The 13212-nt window shown below is 45.0% G+C and overlaps 1 protein-coding gene across 3 annotated transcripts in view; it reads left to right on the top strand.

Annotated features, from left to right (window-relative positions):
• The window catches only part of haus3 (HAUS augmin-like complex, subunit 3), a 41151-nt gene extending 31544 nt beyond the window's left edge, over positions 1 to 9607 (top strand). For 2 of the 3 annotated variants that reach the window (XM_064940349.1, XM_064940351.1), the window contains 5 exons: positions 2070 to 3104; positions 3298 to 3510; positions 3743 to 3981; positions 7819 to 8113; positions 8914 to 9607. In XM_064940349.1, coding sequence (XP_064796421.1) covers positions 2097 to 3104; positions 3298 to 3510; positions 3743 to 3981; positions 7819 to 8113; positions 8914 to 9144 — 1986 coding nt within the window. In that variant the 5' untranslated portion in view covers positions 2070 to 2096 and the 3' untranslated portion in view covers positions 9145 to 9607. Of the gene's footprint in view, positions 1 to 2; positions 185 to 2069; positions 3105 to 3297; positions 3511 to 3742; positions 3982 to 7818; positions 8114 to 8913 lie in introns of those variants that run through there. The other variant, XM_064940348.1, reaches the window with a different exon arrangement.
• The last annotated feature ends 3605 nt before the right edge of the window (positions 9608 to 13212 follow it).

Raw genomic sequence — 13212 nt, 5'->3', positions numbered from 1 at the left:
TGTTAGTTGATCCGCCTCCGCGTGACGTACTCTACGCAATGTTTCCGGAGTGAATTCATTTTGGATGAGAACGCGCGCATTTACCTAGCCGAATTTTGGCTAACTGTTACCCGTTTCCTTCTACCAGAGAAACTGTCGGAAAACAAGTCTGAAACGGATTTCTTCGTCGAAATTACTTGGCAAGGTAAAATAATACTTAAAACAGATGGACAAATTACTTCAGAATTGACGGTGGTTTTGGAAAAATTATTCACGAACCTCAGGCGTTATATATAGCATGAATTATGCTGTGGCTAGCGGTTAATTAGCTAACGATAGCTAGCTTGCATAGCTATCCGTGAAACAACTTATTATATCGTTAGCTAGCTAGCCTGTAACGTAAAGGACACTGATAGTTTAACTGTCATACCAGTTATAGGTAAACAAAACAAGTGTTTGGTAAAGTATTTCTACAATGATCAGCTCTATAATGCCTTTGCATGAGTAAGTAACTTAGCTAGCAAGCTAAGTAACTTAGCTAGCAATCATTGTTGTGATTTCTTTCAATTTCCTCGCCTCCTAATAAACGTGGGCTAACTAGTTACCCATCTAATAAATGGTGGATATTTTTGACTGACATACAGGCGATCATCAGGGCAGAGAAACTCTGCTCCTGGCAACTTGTTTGTCCTTATAGATTTCACATTAAAATGGCTAGTTAAGACTGGGGAGGATGCCTCATTTCAGGGACCGTCTTCTCCACAGGAAATTGTCTCGCTTTAATCAGTGTTTCCCCTAGGATTTATTTCTGCAGGGTGGCAGCACCCCTGATAAATGAATATAGGGGAAGCACTGCTTGATGGTACCATTTCTATTAGGGGTGTAACGGTTCACCATGGTTCAGTACTTATTGTGGTTTTGGGGGTAATGATTTGTTTTCTGAACAGTGGAAAATGAGATGCCAACAGTTACTGTAGTTAATTTGTTTAAGAAAATAGAAAGTGTTGGTATTCCTGATTCCATTTGATCATGTGTCATATAATGCCTGATGACTGCACAATCAGGAATAACAACACTTTTTTAATTTTCTTAAATCAACAACAACACTAAAATAAAGTGCAATATCTGTGTGAAATCAACATGTAAACATGGCTCAGACAATGTATAAGCTTATGTTATGTTGCAAAGAGGAAAAATATGCTCACTTGTGTCACTCATAAAAGGGGCGTGTGTTTAGCACAGTAGGCCTACTTTTCGTTTCCCTCTTTTCATTTCCACTGCGGTGTAATGTGATGGGCTGTCACTTAACTAGCGCTCTGTAACCCTGGAGGTCCATCCATCTGCAGAAAGGGGATACCCAGTCAGTTAAACAAATCAAGACTGGTTGAGAGAATGCCAAGAGTGCAAAGCTCTCATCAAGGCAAGGGGTGGCTACTTTGAAGAATCTCAAATATAAACACTTTTTTTGGTTACTACATGATTCCCTATGTGTTATTTCATAGATTTGTGGTATTCACTATTATTCTACAATGTAAAAAATAAAGGAAAACCCTGGAATAGTAGGTGTGTCCAAACTGTTTGACTGTTACTCTAGGTGCGAAAAGGCAAAGTTCGTAATTAACTGGGCACTTCCACGAAGTGGAACCACCGAGAATGGTCGCACATCTGTGGCTATAAGCAGACCTATTGCTCATGTAATTTATTTGGCCCGGTCAGAATCGACTGCGGTTTGTCTTGCTCCAGTGGTAGGAATACTGGGTTTATGTCACCGTAAATGTGTCAACATGTTTGAGGTGTTGGCGGTTGCATAGGCCGTTCTCATTCAGCAGTGGCGACACACACTCTCTTTCCAGGCATAGCCTATAGGCCTGGTGTTTAATATTTTTATTTATAATTTTTATATGTATTCATTCGGGTTCACTGTGCGGATCGAAGAGGTCCCCATACCGAACAGTTTGTTACGAATACGTGCACCGCTACACCCCTAATTTCTATTGAGTGACTGATTTTACAGTGTAAATATCGTTGATTATCTTTCTGTCAATTCTCATCTGTATAACTCCCACCCTTGACCCTACTGCTTCTGACAGTTTGGTAGCCTGTAGAGTGCTGTCATCATGTTAGACGGTGGTCAGTTCGTGGAGGCGTTGGGTCGCCTAGGTTACCCAGGCACCCCATCCCTGAAGGGCTCTGAGTTTGACTGGCTCTTCGACTGCGCTCCGGAAAACCTCCAACTCCTGCGCTTTGTCTGCCGCACCCTCAACCAGGGAAATGTGCTCACCCCAGAGGAGGCCCGGGCCTTCAAGGCCCTCCGCAACTCTGGCAAGCCCATCCTCGATGGGACTGCGCTTGATGAGGTCCTCAAGACCTGTGGGCCTGCTGCTGGAATAGGTTTGGTCGGTCCTTCCTCAGCGGAGGGGGAGGTGAGCTTGGAGGATCTAGAGGCGGAGCTATCTGCTCTGAAAAAGGAGAAGCAGCTAAAACAACGCAGGTACAAGAAGCTGCAGGTGCTCGCTACCGCCCGGGCTGACGTTGCGCTCCGATTGGCCTCCCAGCAGGACGCTGCCGCCAGCAGGCTGAAGGACGCCAACGCGGCGCTGGGGGCGGAGAACGCTGGAACCAACGCTGCACTACAGAACCTCATGGACGAGGTGAAAAAGCTAGGATCATTCCTCAAAATAGACCCAGTGTCCAACGAGGGAATGGCCCAGGGAGAGGCTGCTGCCTCTGGTTCTGTGACCATCACCGCCCCTCCAGGGCCCCCTGTCCTGCTCTCCCAGCTGTCCCTGGAGCCCTACCTCCACCAGGAGGAGCTTAACACAAAGGCCCTGGCCGCCCTCACCCAGCGCCAGTTCTTCCAGGGCATCAGCAACATGGTGGAGACGTCCTGCTCTGAACGCTTCCAGCTCCTGGACCTCAGCCTCTGCGATGACGGGGATGAAATAAAGGAGAAGGGTGGAAAAGAGACGGAGGAGAGAGTTGTGGAGCAGAGGAGGAAGGAGATGGCCAGGCTCCAGTGGAGTCATATGGTGGCCCAGCACCAGCTGATCAAGGCCAGGGCAGAAGAGCAGGGAGCCAGGGTTGGGCTGGAGTGGATCACAGGGAACCTGCAGTCATTCACCAAGGTAAGGCACTGGAGAGGGTTAGAGACTAGAGTAGTACATCTACCACAGTTCAGCCTTAGTCTTTAGTGCTGTTGGTTTTGTAAGTGTTGCATGCTCTGTAGTCTGTACACACAATCACACCAGCCTTACAAACAAACATCATCATACCTATTCTCTAATGCAACCTTTTATCGTTCTTTCTCTCCTCTCCCAGGGCACCACCAACTCTACCTCTGCTCTCCAGGCGCGTGAAGCCGTGTCTAGGCGTGAGCTGCAGGGTGTGGCGGCTGATCTGGAGTCTCTCCTCCAGGGGTCTCTACCGGCTGCTCTGAGGGAGAGCGCCAGGCTGCTCAACGTGCCCGTGGTGAGGGGAGACCTGGACCTGCAGCTGGCCAGACAGGACTACTACACCTCCAGACAGGAGCAGGTACAGTTACTTAGTTTTGTACAAATGCTGTTTTGGATCTTGTTGTTAGAATATCCATACTCAGATCTGCATGGGTTTTCCCATTTTAGTTTTGAACACCAGGTGAAACAATTATCATCATCCAGCCCATCATTATCATCTTGTACGTATTGTCAATGTTTCTATTGTTGCCCTCCTTAGAGGATAGTAACATTCTCTATCTATCCATCCATTCATTCATCTCTCCATCTAGGTCCGAGACCACCTCCTGCGGCAAAAGGCCTCATTCGAGCTGCTCCTCCTGGCCCAGGAGATGGAACTGAGGATGGGTAGGCAGGTGCTGAAGCAGCTTGGGGAGGTGGCAGGCCGGCTGGGGGAGGGAGGAGAGGAGGCAGCCCTCAGGATCCAGGCCCTAGCCCATCCTGAGCTGTCCCATAACCCCAGACCCAGTCCTCAGTCCATCATCAGCTCCAAGGATGCATCCTTCACCAGGTAAGGATTAGAGGAGGACAGGAACCAGGGTCGTGCTCAGTCAGGGAGCAAGGCGTTCTTATTGGACGGGTTTAGGTAGTTATTTCCCGTTTCACTGAAAGCGACCCAGATGTATTTGCTTCTCTCACACTAAAAGAAATATGGAACACAGTGCATTGATAATCAGTACAGTAGTGATTGGGGTGGGGGGTATTGATACAGTTGCATATCACAGTATTATTTTTGGAAGATATATTGATATTTGACTCCAAGTGTTGATTTGTAAATAAATAAATAAATAAAAATATACAGTGAGGGGGGGGGGGGGGAGTATTTGATCCCCTGCTGATTTCACGTTTGCCCACTGACAAAGAAATTATCAGTCTATAATTTTAATGGTAGGTTTATTTGAACAGTGAGACAGAATAACAACAACAAAAATCCAGAAAAAACGCATGTCAAAAATTGTATAAATTGATTTGCATTTTAATGAGGGACCCCCTCTTAATCAGAAAGATTTCTGGCTCCCAGGTGTCTTTTATACAGGTAACGAGCTGAGATTAGGAGCACACTCTTAAAGGCAGTGCCCCATAATCTCACTTTGTTACCTGTATAAAAGACACCTGTCCACAGAAGCAATCAATCAGATTCCAAACTCTCCACCATGGCCAAGACCAAAGAGCTCTCCAAGGATGTCGGGGACAAGATTGTAGACCTACACAAGGCTGGAATGGGCTACAAGACCATCTCCAAGCAGCTTGGTGAGAAGGTGACAGTTGGTGCAATAATTCGCAAATGGAAGAAACACAAAAGAACTGTCAATCTCCCTCGGCCTGGGGCTCAATGCAGGATCTCACCTCGTGGAGTTGCAACGGTCATGAGAACGGTGAGGAATCAGCCCAGAACTACACGGGAGGATCGTGTCAATGACTTCAAGGCAGCTGGGATCATAGTCCCACCAAGAAAACAATTGGTAACGCACTACGCCGTGAAGGACTGAAATCCTGCAGCGCCCGCAAGGTGCCCCCCGTTCAAGAAAGCACATATACATGCCCGTCTGAAGTTTGCCAATGAACATCTGATTGATTCAGAGGTCAACTGGGTGAAAGTGTTGTGGTCAGATGTGACCAAAATGGAGCTTTTGGCATCAACTCAACTCGCCATGTTTGGAGGAGGAGGAATGCTGCCTATGACCCCAATAACACCATCCCCACCATCAAACATGGAGGTGGAAACATTATGCTTTGGGGGTGTTTTTCTGCCAAGGGGGCAGGACAACTTCACCTCATCAAAGGGACGATGGACGAGGCCATGTACCGTCAAATCTTGGGTGAGAACCTCCTTCCCTCAGCCAGGGCATTGAAAATGGGTCGTGGATGGGTATTCCAACATGACAACCCAAAACACACGGCCAAGGCAACTTGTGATTGCCACAAGGGTTTTGACACCATGAACTAAGTAATGTTTTGCAGACGGGTCAAATACTTATTTCCCTCATTAAAATGTAAATTAATCTAACATTTTTGACATGTGTTTTTCTGGATTTTTTGTTGATATTCTCTCTTACTGTTCAAATAAACCTACCATTAAAATTATAGACGGATCATTTCTTTGTCAGTGGGCAAACGTGAAAAATCAGCAGGGGATCAAATACCCCCCCCCCCCTCACTGTAGTTAGCGTTAATCGGCTGTACCTGCACCCAAACTTTTTTCTCCATTCTGTGTTTATAATTAGTGAGCCAAAATGTTTTCAGCACCTATATTTCCCCGACTAGCTAGCTCGGTTCCATCCAATTGGCGACAGATTTTAATACAAATATTCTAAAATCTACAGTAATTAAAATAAGCACATTTTACCACCAGAGATGTTCCCATAAAATGTACTTGTTGCGGATAAAAGTCTGTGTGATGACGTAACGCACATTTATTTTAATTTTTTACCCCTTTCTCGCCCCAATTTCGTGGTATCCAATTGATCGTTAGTCTTGTCCCATTGCTGCAACTCCTGTGCGGGCTCGGGAGAGGCGACGGTCGAGAGCCGTGCGTCCTCCGAAACCTAGCCATGCCGCACTGCTTCTTGCCACAATGCCCGCTTCACCTGGAAGCCAGCCGTACCAATGTATCGGAGGAAACACTCTACACCTGGCGACCGTGACAGTGTGCTTTGCGCCCCTCACAGGAGTCGCTCGTGCGCGATGGGACAAGAACATCCCTGCCAGCCAAACCCTCTAACTCAGAAGACGCTGGGCCATTTGTGCTGCCCCCCCCCCATGGGTCTCCCGGTCACGGCCGGTTGCGACAGAGCCTGGACTTGAACCAGGATCTCTAGTGGCACAGCTAGCACTGCACCTCCACCACTCGGGAGGCCCCACCTGACCAACATTCGGTGAAATTGCAGAGCTCCAAATTCAAAAATAGAAATAATCATAATAAACATTCAAATAACATACAAGTGTTATACATCAGCTTAAAGATTAACTTCTTGTTAATCCAACCATTGTGCCAGATTTCAAAAAGGCTTTATGGCGAAAGCATACCATGCCATTATCTGAGGACAGCACCCAGCACACAAAACATTACAAACACTTAACTGCCAAGTAGAGGAGTAACAAAAGTCAGAAATCGCGATAAAATTAATCACTTACCTTTATGATCTTCATATGGTTGCACTCACAAGACTCCCAGTTACCCAATACATTTTTGTTTTGTTCGATAAAGTCCCTCTTTATATCCAAAAACCTCAGTTCTGTTGGCGAGTTTTATTCAGTAATCCAATGGCCCCAAGGCGGTCACAATAGGCAGATGAAAAACCCAAAAGTAAGTATAAACATGTCGAACGATGTTTATAATCTATCCTCAGGTTGTTTTTAGTCATAATAATCAATATTTCAACTGGACAATAGCTTTGTCAATATTAAAGAAAAGCAAGAAAGGTGTGCTCTCGGTCGTGCGCAGTAAACAGCTCTGGGACACTGCAGGGTCCACTCATTTAGAGTGGTCTTACACTCATTTTTCTAAATACAAGCCTGAAACAATTTCTAAAGACTGTTGACATTTAGTGGAAGCCATAGGAAGTGTAATCTGAGTCCTAAGTCATTGGATCCTGTAAAGGCAGTCAATGGAAAATTACAAACATAAATACATCCAGGAAGTAGGATTTATTTATTTTTTCTCAGGTTTTTGCCTGCCATATCAGTTCTGTTTTTTAAAATCATTTCTGACATTTTTTAAACAGTTTTGGAAACTTTTCATTCCAAATCTACCAATTATATGCATATCCAAGCTTCTGGGCCTGAGTAACAGGCAGTTTACTTTTGGGGCACGCTTTTCATCCGGAGGTGAAAATAGTGCCCCCTACCCTAGTGAGGTTAAATTCTGCAAAAAAAAAAGTAAAAAATAAATAAATCGGGCTCTATTGGTGGTTTTGTCACATTTTGTCTGCGCTCTGGTATTGACTCGTGCGGTTATAGCCTACATAATAAGATTATGGACAAAATGGCACAATTATTTTTATTTGTCAAACGGCAGCCAAGCTTCGATAACCAGAATAAAACACTCAATATTTATTGGAAACAAGCATCAAGGTCATCACTGTGCACTTTCATCACCCTGTGAAGTTCATCATTTATTTCATCTGTAGCCAAATAAACTATGGTTTCCCGAGTCGTACTGGGAGGACCACACACCATATCATCGTGTGACTCCAAGTTTACTTCGATACGATGGTTATTATATCATTATTTGCGCATAAAAGCGTTTCCACCTCCATTTCTCCCATGATGCAATAAGATCCCACCTAATCTAGCGTGTTTACAGTATGTAAATATACAGTATGTTTCACACCTCTCACTCCCCCAGGCTTCTCCGGATCCTAGAGTCAGGCCACGCCTCAGGACGTGGTGGCCGCGAGGAGCCCTTCCGTACCTACGAGGGGTTGGAAAGTGCTGCCCGCGACCTCCAGGAGGAGCTCCAATCCTGCCGCGAGGCCCTGGCCGGAGCCGCCCGCCAACAGCACTACACGGGCGCCCGTCTCCACGGCGACTGCGAGGCGTTGCGCCGGGCAACCTTCTCAGGGTTGCAGCAGCTGTTCTTGGCGCCGCAGGTATGTCCTACGGCGACGTCACTTGACCAGGATCTCTGCCCCAATGCACAGGTAAGTTTATGAACACCCACACACTTCCTCGTTATCATCGTCTTCTTCTCAAAGTTGCGTGAGTTAGCAGAGTTTTATTCTAAAACACGTTTGGGAGATGAGGTGGTAGCACAGGTCCTATGGATTTTATACGTAATTTGCACTGCTGCCGGAGTAATTGCCCGTTTGATAAATACAGTATTTTGAAATGAATGGAATTCTGTTTAGTGGTGGATTCACTGGTGATGCTTCACTTGTAGAACACTGCATTTGTATATGGGTTTTGTATAGTGACTGCACTGGACAATGAGGCACTGCCACTTCTGTAATGTACAATATGTAAAGAGCACACGTTTATTTCTTCCAGATTAACAGGGATCCTTTTCACCCCCTCGGTTCTTTTCTTCCTCTATGTAAAATGTACTAAATTCATGTTTGCTTCATACAGGGTTTCATCTCAATTCCCCCTGCAGTAAAGAGACACTTTCGTTTCTCTCTAAAAATGTGTCGTTGTTTTTAAATGTCTTATTGTCAAAAAAGCTGTGAATAACCTTCTGTGCGAGGAACTGTTGGTGTATGTCATTCAGTATTCTAGAAAAGCTCAACCACTTGTGGTATGCAGATGTGAGAAAATACTGAGTACTGTTCTTGCAGTACAGGATAGGACTTTTAAGTTAGTGCCCCCACTATTTGTTACTTTATCAGCACTAGCTAGCAATTATCTGACGTGTCTCTCTGGATGTCTACTAAATGCCCCTTTCCCTCCATCCTTCCTCTCTCCCCTGTCTTTCCTTTCCATCGTACCCTCCCCCTCTCTCCAGGAGTTGACAGTGAAGCTGGGAGAACTGGAGGTCCAGCAGAACAGTCTGTATAGGCTGATGCAAGACGTGATGGGGGAGGTCCGGGGTAAACGCTCCCAGCTGGACCACAGCCCCCTCCTCAGGAGAGAGAGGGAGCTGTATGTTTACTTCCACCTGGACCCCAGGCTGCTGAACACAGTAGTGGAGGAGCTGGAGAGCAAAGCGGCTGCTGCCAAGAAGGGCCAGTTGTAACGGGGCTCTCTTACCACCTCCTACCTCACCTCTCTTCCCCTCTCCACGACCCCTTTCTCTGGGTGTGAGCGCAAAACACAGCTCATACAGAACAGTGGAGAATCCTGCAGAAAGTAGTGGCGGTGCTTCAAGGTGAAGTGGCCCCTGAGAAAGGTTCCTGCTCTGCCTTAATGAACCCTGGCTTACCCATTTCCTCTTCCCTCTCGCCACCCCGGGTGCCAGTTCAATGCCAAGCACCTTGGATTTGGAAATACAATATGGAGAGAGGGTTCTGACCAAAAGACAATTGGATGAGGATGACTATTGGATCTCTTCTGTTTTCTTGTGGCAATGTTTCAATTCAATGTAATGTCACTTGTTTTACTGCTAGTGTTCTTTGTTAATGTTCCTGTAAGCGCCTCTGTGTAATTTGTTTCGTAAGAAATTATAATAAATATTAATGTCTTCACAACTAATAGAAAAATGTTTTGTGCGAGTATTCCGTTTTATCGTCCCCCCCCCAAATTTATTTGAAGACAATTCGGCTTGATATAACCAGTGACAGGACAGAGAAAGCATGATCATAACTCTGATATTCTTCCTGTTCTTTGTGTAGGCAGCTAGAAGGAATAGGAAATGGAGAGGTACAGTAGCAGCAGTAATAGGCTGTACTCGGGGCCTCTGTCTGCGTCTGGACAGAAGATCCTAGCAGCTCTCCGAGCCCAGAGCCACAACCACTACTCTGACACAGCCAGGGCCCAAAGCTACAGACAGCGTGAGTCGGCAAGGACTGAATAGTGCAGTGCAATATTTAGAATGATGCCGATAGAAATGTGACCTACATATATTCTATAGACCTGACACCACTCTTTTATTCTGAACAATCGTAAGCAGTGATGTAGTGGTAAAAAGAAGTGGGTAAAGTAAGTATTCTCTATTCTACTGTACTTGTAAAAATATATTGTAAATGTAATGGTAAAAAGCCTTTGTTCAAATGTTAGATGAGCGGTATGACAGCAGACCGAGAGGGTACCAGTCAGAGGCCAGCTGGAGCAGAGGAACACAGGGGGAGAGGAGAGGGAGAGAGGCAGACCGGTGAGGAGATGATACAGTAGCAGGGGAATAAAATTAAAAAAAAGCAATTGGGTTGGGTGTATAGGCCGTGTTAGTTGTCATTAGCAACCAAACATGGTACAGAATGAAGTGACAAACTATTTTATTTGGTTAGGGATAGGCAGGTAAGAGGTGTCGTCAGAAACATGAAATGCAGTAAGATGGTATGTTCTTCAGGGAGATGGATTGAGTCCTTACTATATGACTGGTGCATGTGGTGAAATTCAATTAACTATTGGTCCCTTGAGGAAACATCTGGTGATATTTCTTGTGCATGCAACAGACACAGAACATATAGGCCAGTTTCCCAGATGCAGATTATGCCTATAGTCCTAGACCAGGGATGAGTAACTGGCGTGGTCCCTATTTTGAAGGCCCTTAGAACTCAGTCGGGGTCTCGACTTAATGTTGCGAGTTAGCATAGTATAATAGACAATGTGCCACTTTGAAATTTGGTTGTGCATCGTCAGTTTTTCTCTTGTTTCGGTCACTGATAGTCAAGAAGCCCATGTCAGCCAATTTGTTTTTAGATCGCTACATAATTTAGTGGCCAGCTATCAAAATTTATGGTTGAATTACCAGCCGTGGTGCCCCCATTGATTTTGTTTGTCTCATTCAGATGTCATTAAAATCTAACATTTCTTTCCACCCTCTGACAAAATGTGTAGAATTGCAGGAAATTTGCTGTACAACAGCTTATTTTCCTATCCGCCCCATGGCAAAATGAGTAGAATTGCATGAAATTAGTTATATAGTTGCAATATCTTCTCTAGGCTCCATGGCAAAATGTGTGGAGTTGCAGCAAACTTGCTTTCAAACTAGTGTTGTGTTTGAGACCAGCTATAGTGAGACCGGTTCAAGACCAGAGGTCGGGGCGAGAATGAATAAAGACCGGGAGGAGGACAACGAGACCAAGTCGAGACCAGAAAAATGCGAGTCCAATTCAAGACGATGATTGTGATTTTGTCAAATTGCCACTATAATAAGAGTTAAAAATGTCCAGTATTTCTTCTGTTCATATTTCAGAAGAACATGTGGATTCTTTATACATTCAGAATGGTTTAAGAAAGGCATACTGAGGCCAAATAGAGCCACTACAATTGATTACGAACCCAAACACTGGGGACCAATGAGGGCTTTTATATTATTACATTCAATGATGTTCTGATTTAATCTATTCAGTTTTTGTTTGAAAGGAAACAGTTAACACTGAATTTGAAATAAAATGTTTCTTTGGTCTCCGGGGAGATAAATCTAGCTAACTAAGTCAGCCATTGGCTAGGCCATCAGAAGCTAGATAATAAGCCTCTGCCATTCAACTGTATTAATTAGGGCAACATTTTGGAGTGACAGTGGACTCATCACTTTTTGACTGGGACTGTTTTTACAAAAGCTTATGGAAACCTCTGCCTTCAGGAAGGCCAAGAAGTCACTGCAATACCAAAGAGTAGTTTTCCCAAGGTCCAGCTAGCCAGCTTTTGCTTTAGGCTTGTTTGCAGGGGCTGTAGCAGGTGTTATCGAAGAGGATGTTTTGTTAGCTTCTCCCTTTTCAAGAATAACTTTTAAGACTAGGAAATACACATCATGACCAAAAGTAAGTGGTCACTTGCTTGTCGAACATTCCAAAATCATGGGCATTAATATGGAGTTGGTCCCCCCTTTGCTGCTATAACAGCCTCCACACTTCTGGGAAGGGTTTACTCATTCGATGCTAGAACATTGTAGAGACATGCTTCCATTCAGCCTCGAGCATTAGTGAGGTTGGGTGGTTAGGCTTGGCTCGCAGTCTGCGTTCCAATTAGTTCCATAGGCAATCGATGGGGTTGAGGTCAGGGCTCTGTGCAGGCCAGTCAAGTTCTTCCACACCGATATCGACAAACCATTTTTGTATGGACCTCACTTTGTGCACGGGGGCATTGTCATGCTGAAACAGGAAAGGGCCTTCCCCAAAGTGTTGCCATAAAGTTGGAAGCACAGAATCGTCTCGAATGTCATTGTAAGCTGTAGCGTTAAGATTTCCCTTTATTGGAACTAAGGGGCCTAGTCCGAACCATGAAAAACAGCCCCAGACCATTATTCCTCCTCCACCAAACTTTACAGTTGTCACTATGCATTCGGGCAGGTAGCATTCTCCTGGAAACCGCCAAACCCAGATTCATCTGTCGGACTGCCTGATGGTGAAGAGTTCCAAAGAACAAGTTTCCACTGCTCCAGAGTCCAATGGCGGCGTGCTTTACACCACTCCAGGCGAGGCTTGGCATTGTGCATGGTGATTGTAGGCTTGTGTGCGGCTGCTCGGCCATGGAAACCCATCTAATGAAGCTCCCGACGAACAGTTCTTGTGCTGACGTTGCTTCCAGAGGCGATTTGGAACTCGGTCGTGAGTGTTGCAACCGAGGACAGACGATTTGTATGTGCTTCAGCACTTGGTGGCCCCGTTCTGTGAGCTTGCACGGCCTACCACTTTGCGGCTGAGCCGTTGTTGCTCCAAACGTTTCCACTTCACAACAACAGCACTTACAGTTGACCAGGGCAGAAATTTGACGAACTGAAATGTGGCGTCCTATGACGGGGCCATGTTGAAAGTCACTGAACTATTCAGTAAGGCCATTCTACTGCCAATGTTTGTCTATGTAGATTGCATGTAGATAGCCTACTACATAATTGATCAATTGTATTCAACTACACTACTTGAATATGCATAATTGGGGGTTAAGAAGTGAATATATGCAATATGAAAACAAAGTGGGTATAGGACGTATATCTGCATGTAGCATAGACTACACCACTGACCTCTTTTGTATTACAAAAAATCAGAGGTGTGAAGTACTTAAGTAAAAAGTACTTTAAAGTAGTACTACTTAAGGTGTTTTTTGGGTTATCTGTGCTCTACTATTCATATTTTTGGTAACTTTTACTTCACAACATTCTTAAAGAAAATAATGTACTTTTTACTCCATATATTTTCCCTGACAC

The sequence above is a fragment of the Oncorhynchus masou genome, chromosome 27, assembly GCF_036934945.1.
Source record: "Oncorhynchus masou masou isolate Uvic2021 chromosome 27, UVic_Omas_1.1, whole genome shotgun sequence".
NCBI classification, from domain to species: domain Eukaryota; kingdom Metazoa; phylum Chordata; class Actinopteri; order Salmoniformes; family Salmonidae; genus Oncorhynchus; species Oncorhynchus masou.
This window is presented reverse-complemented; position numbering and strand designations above follow the sequence as displayed.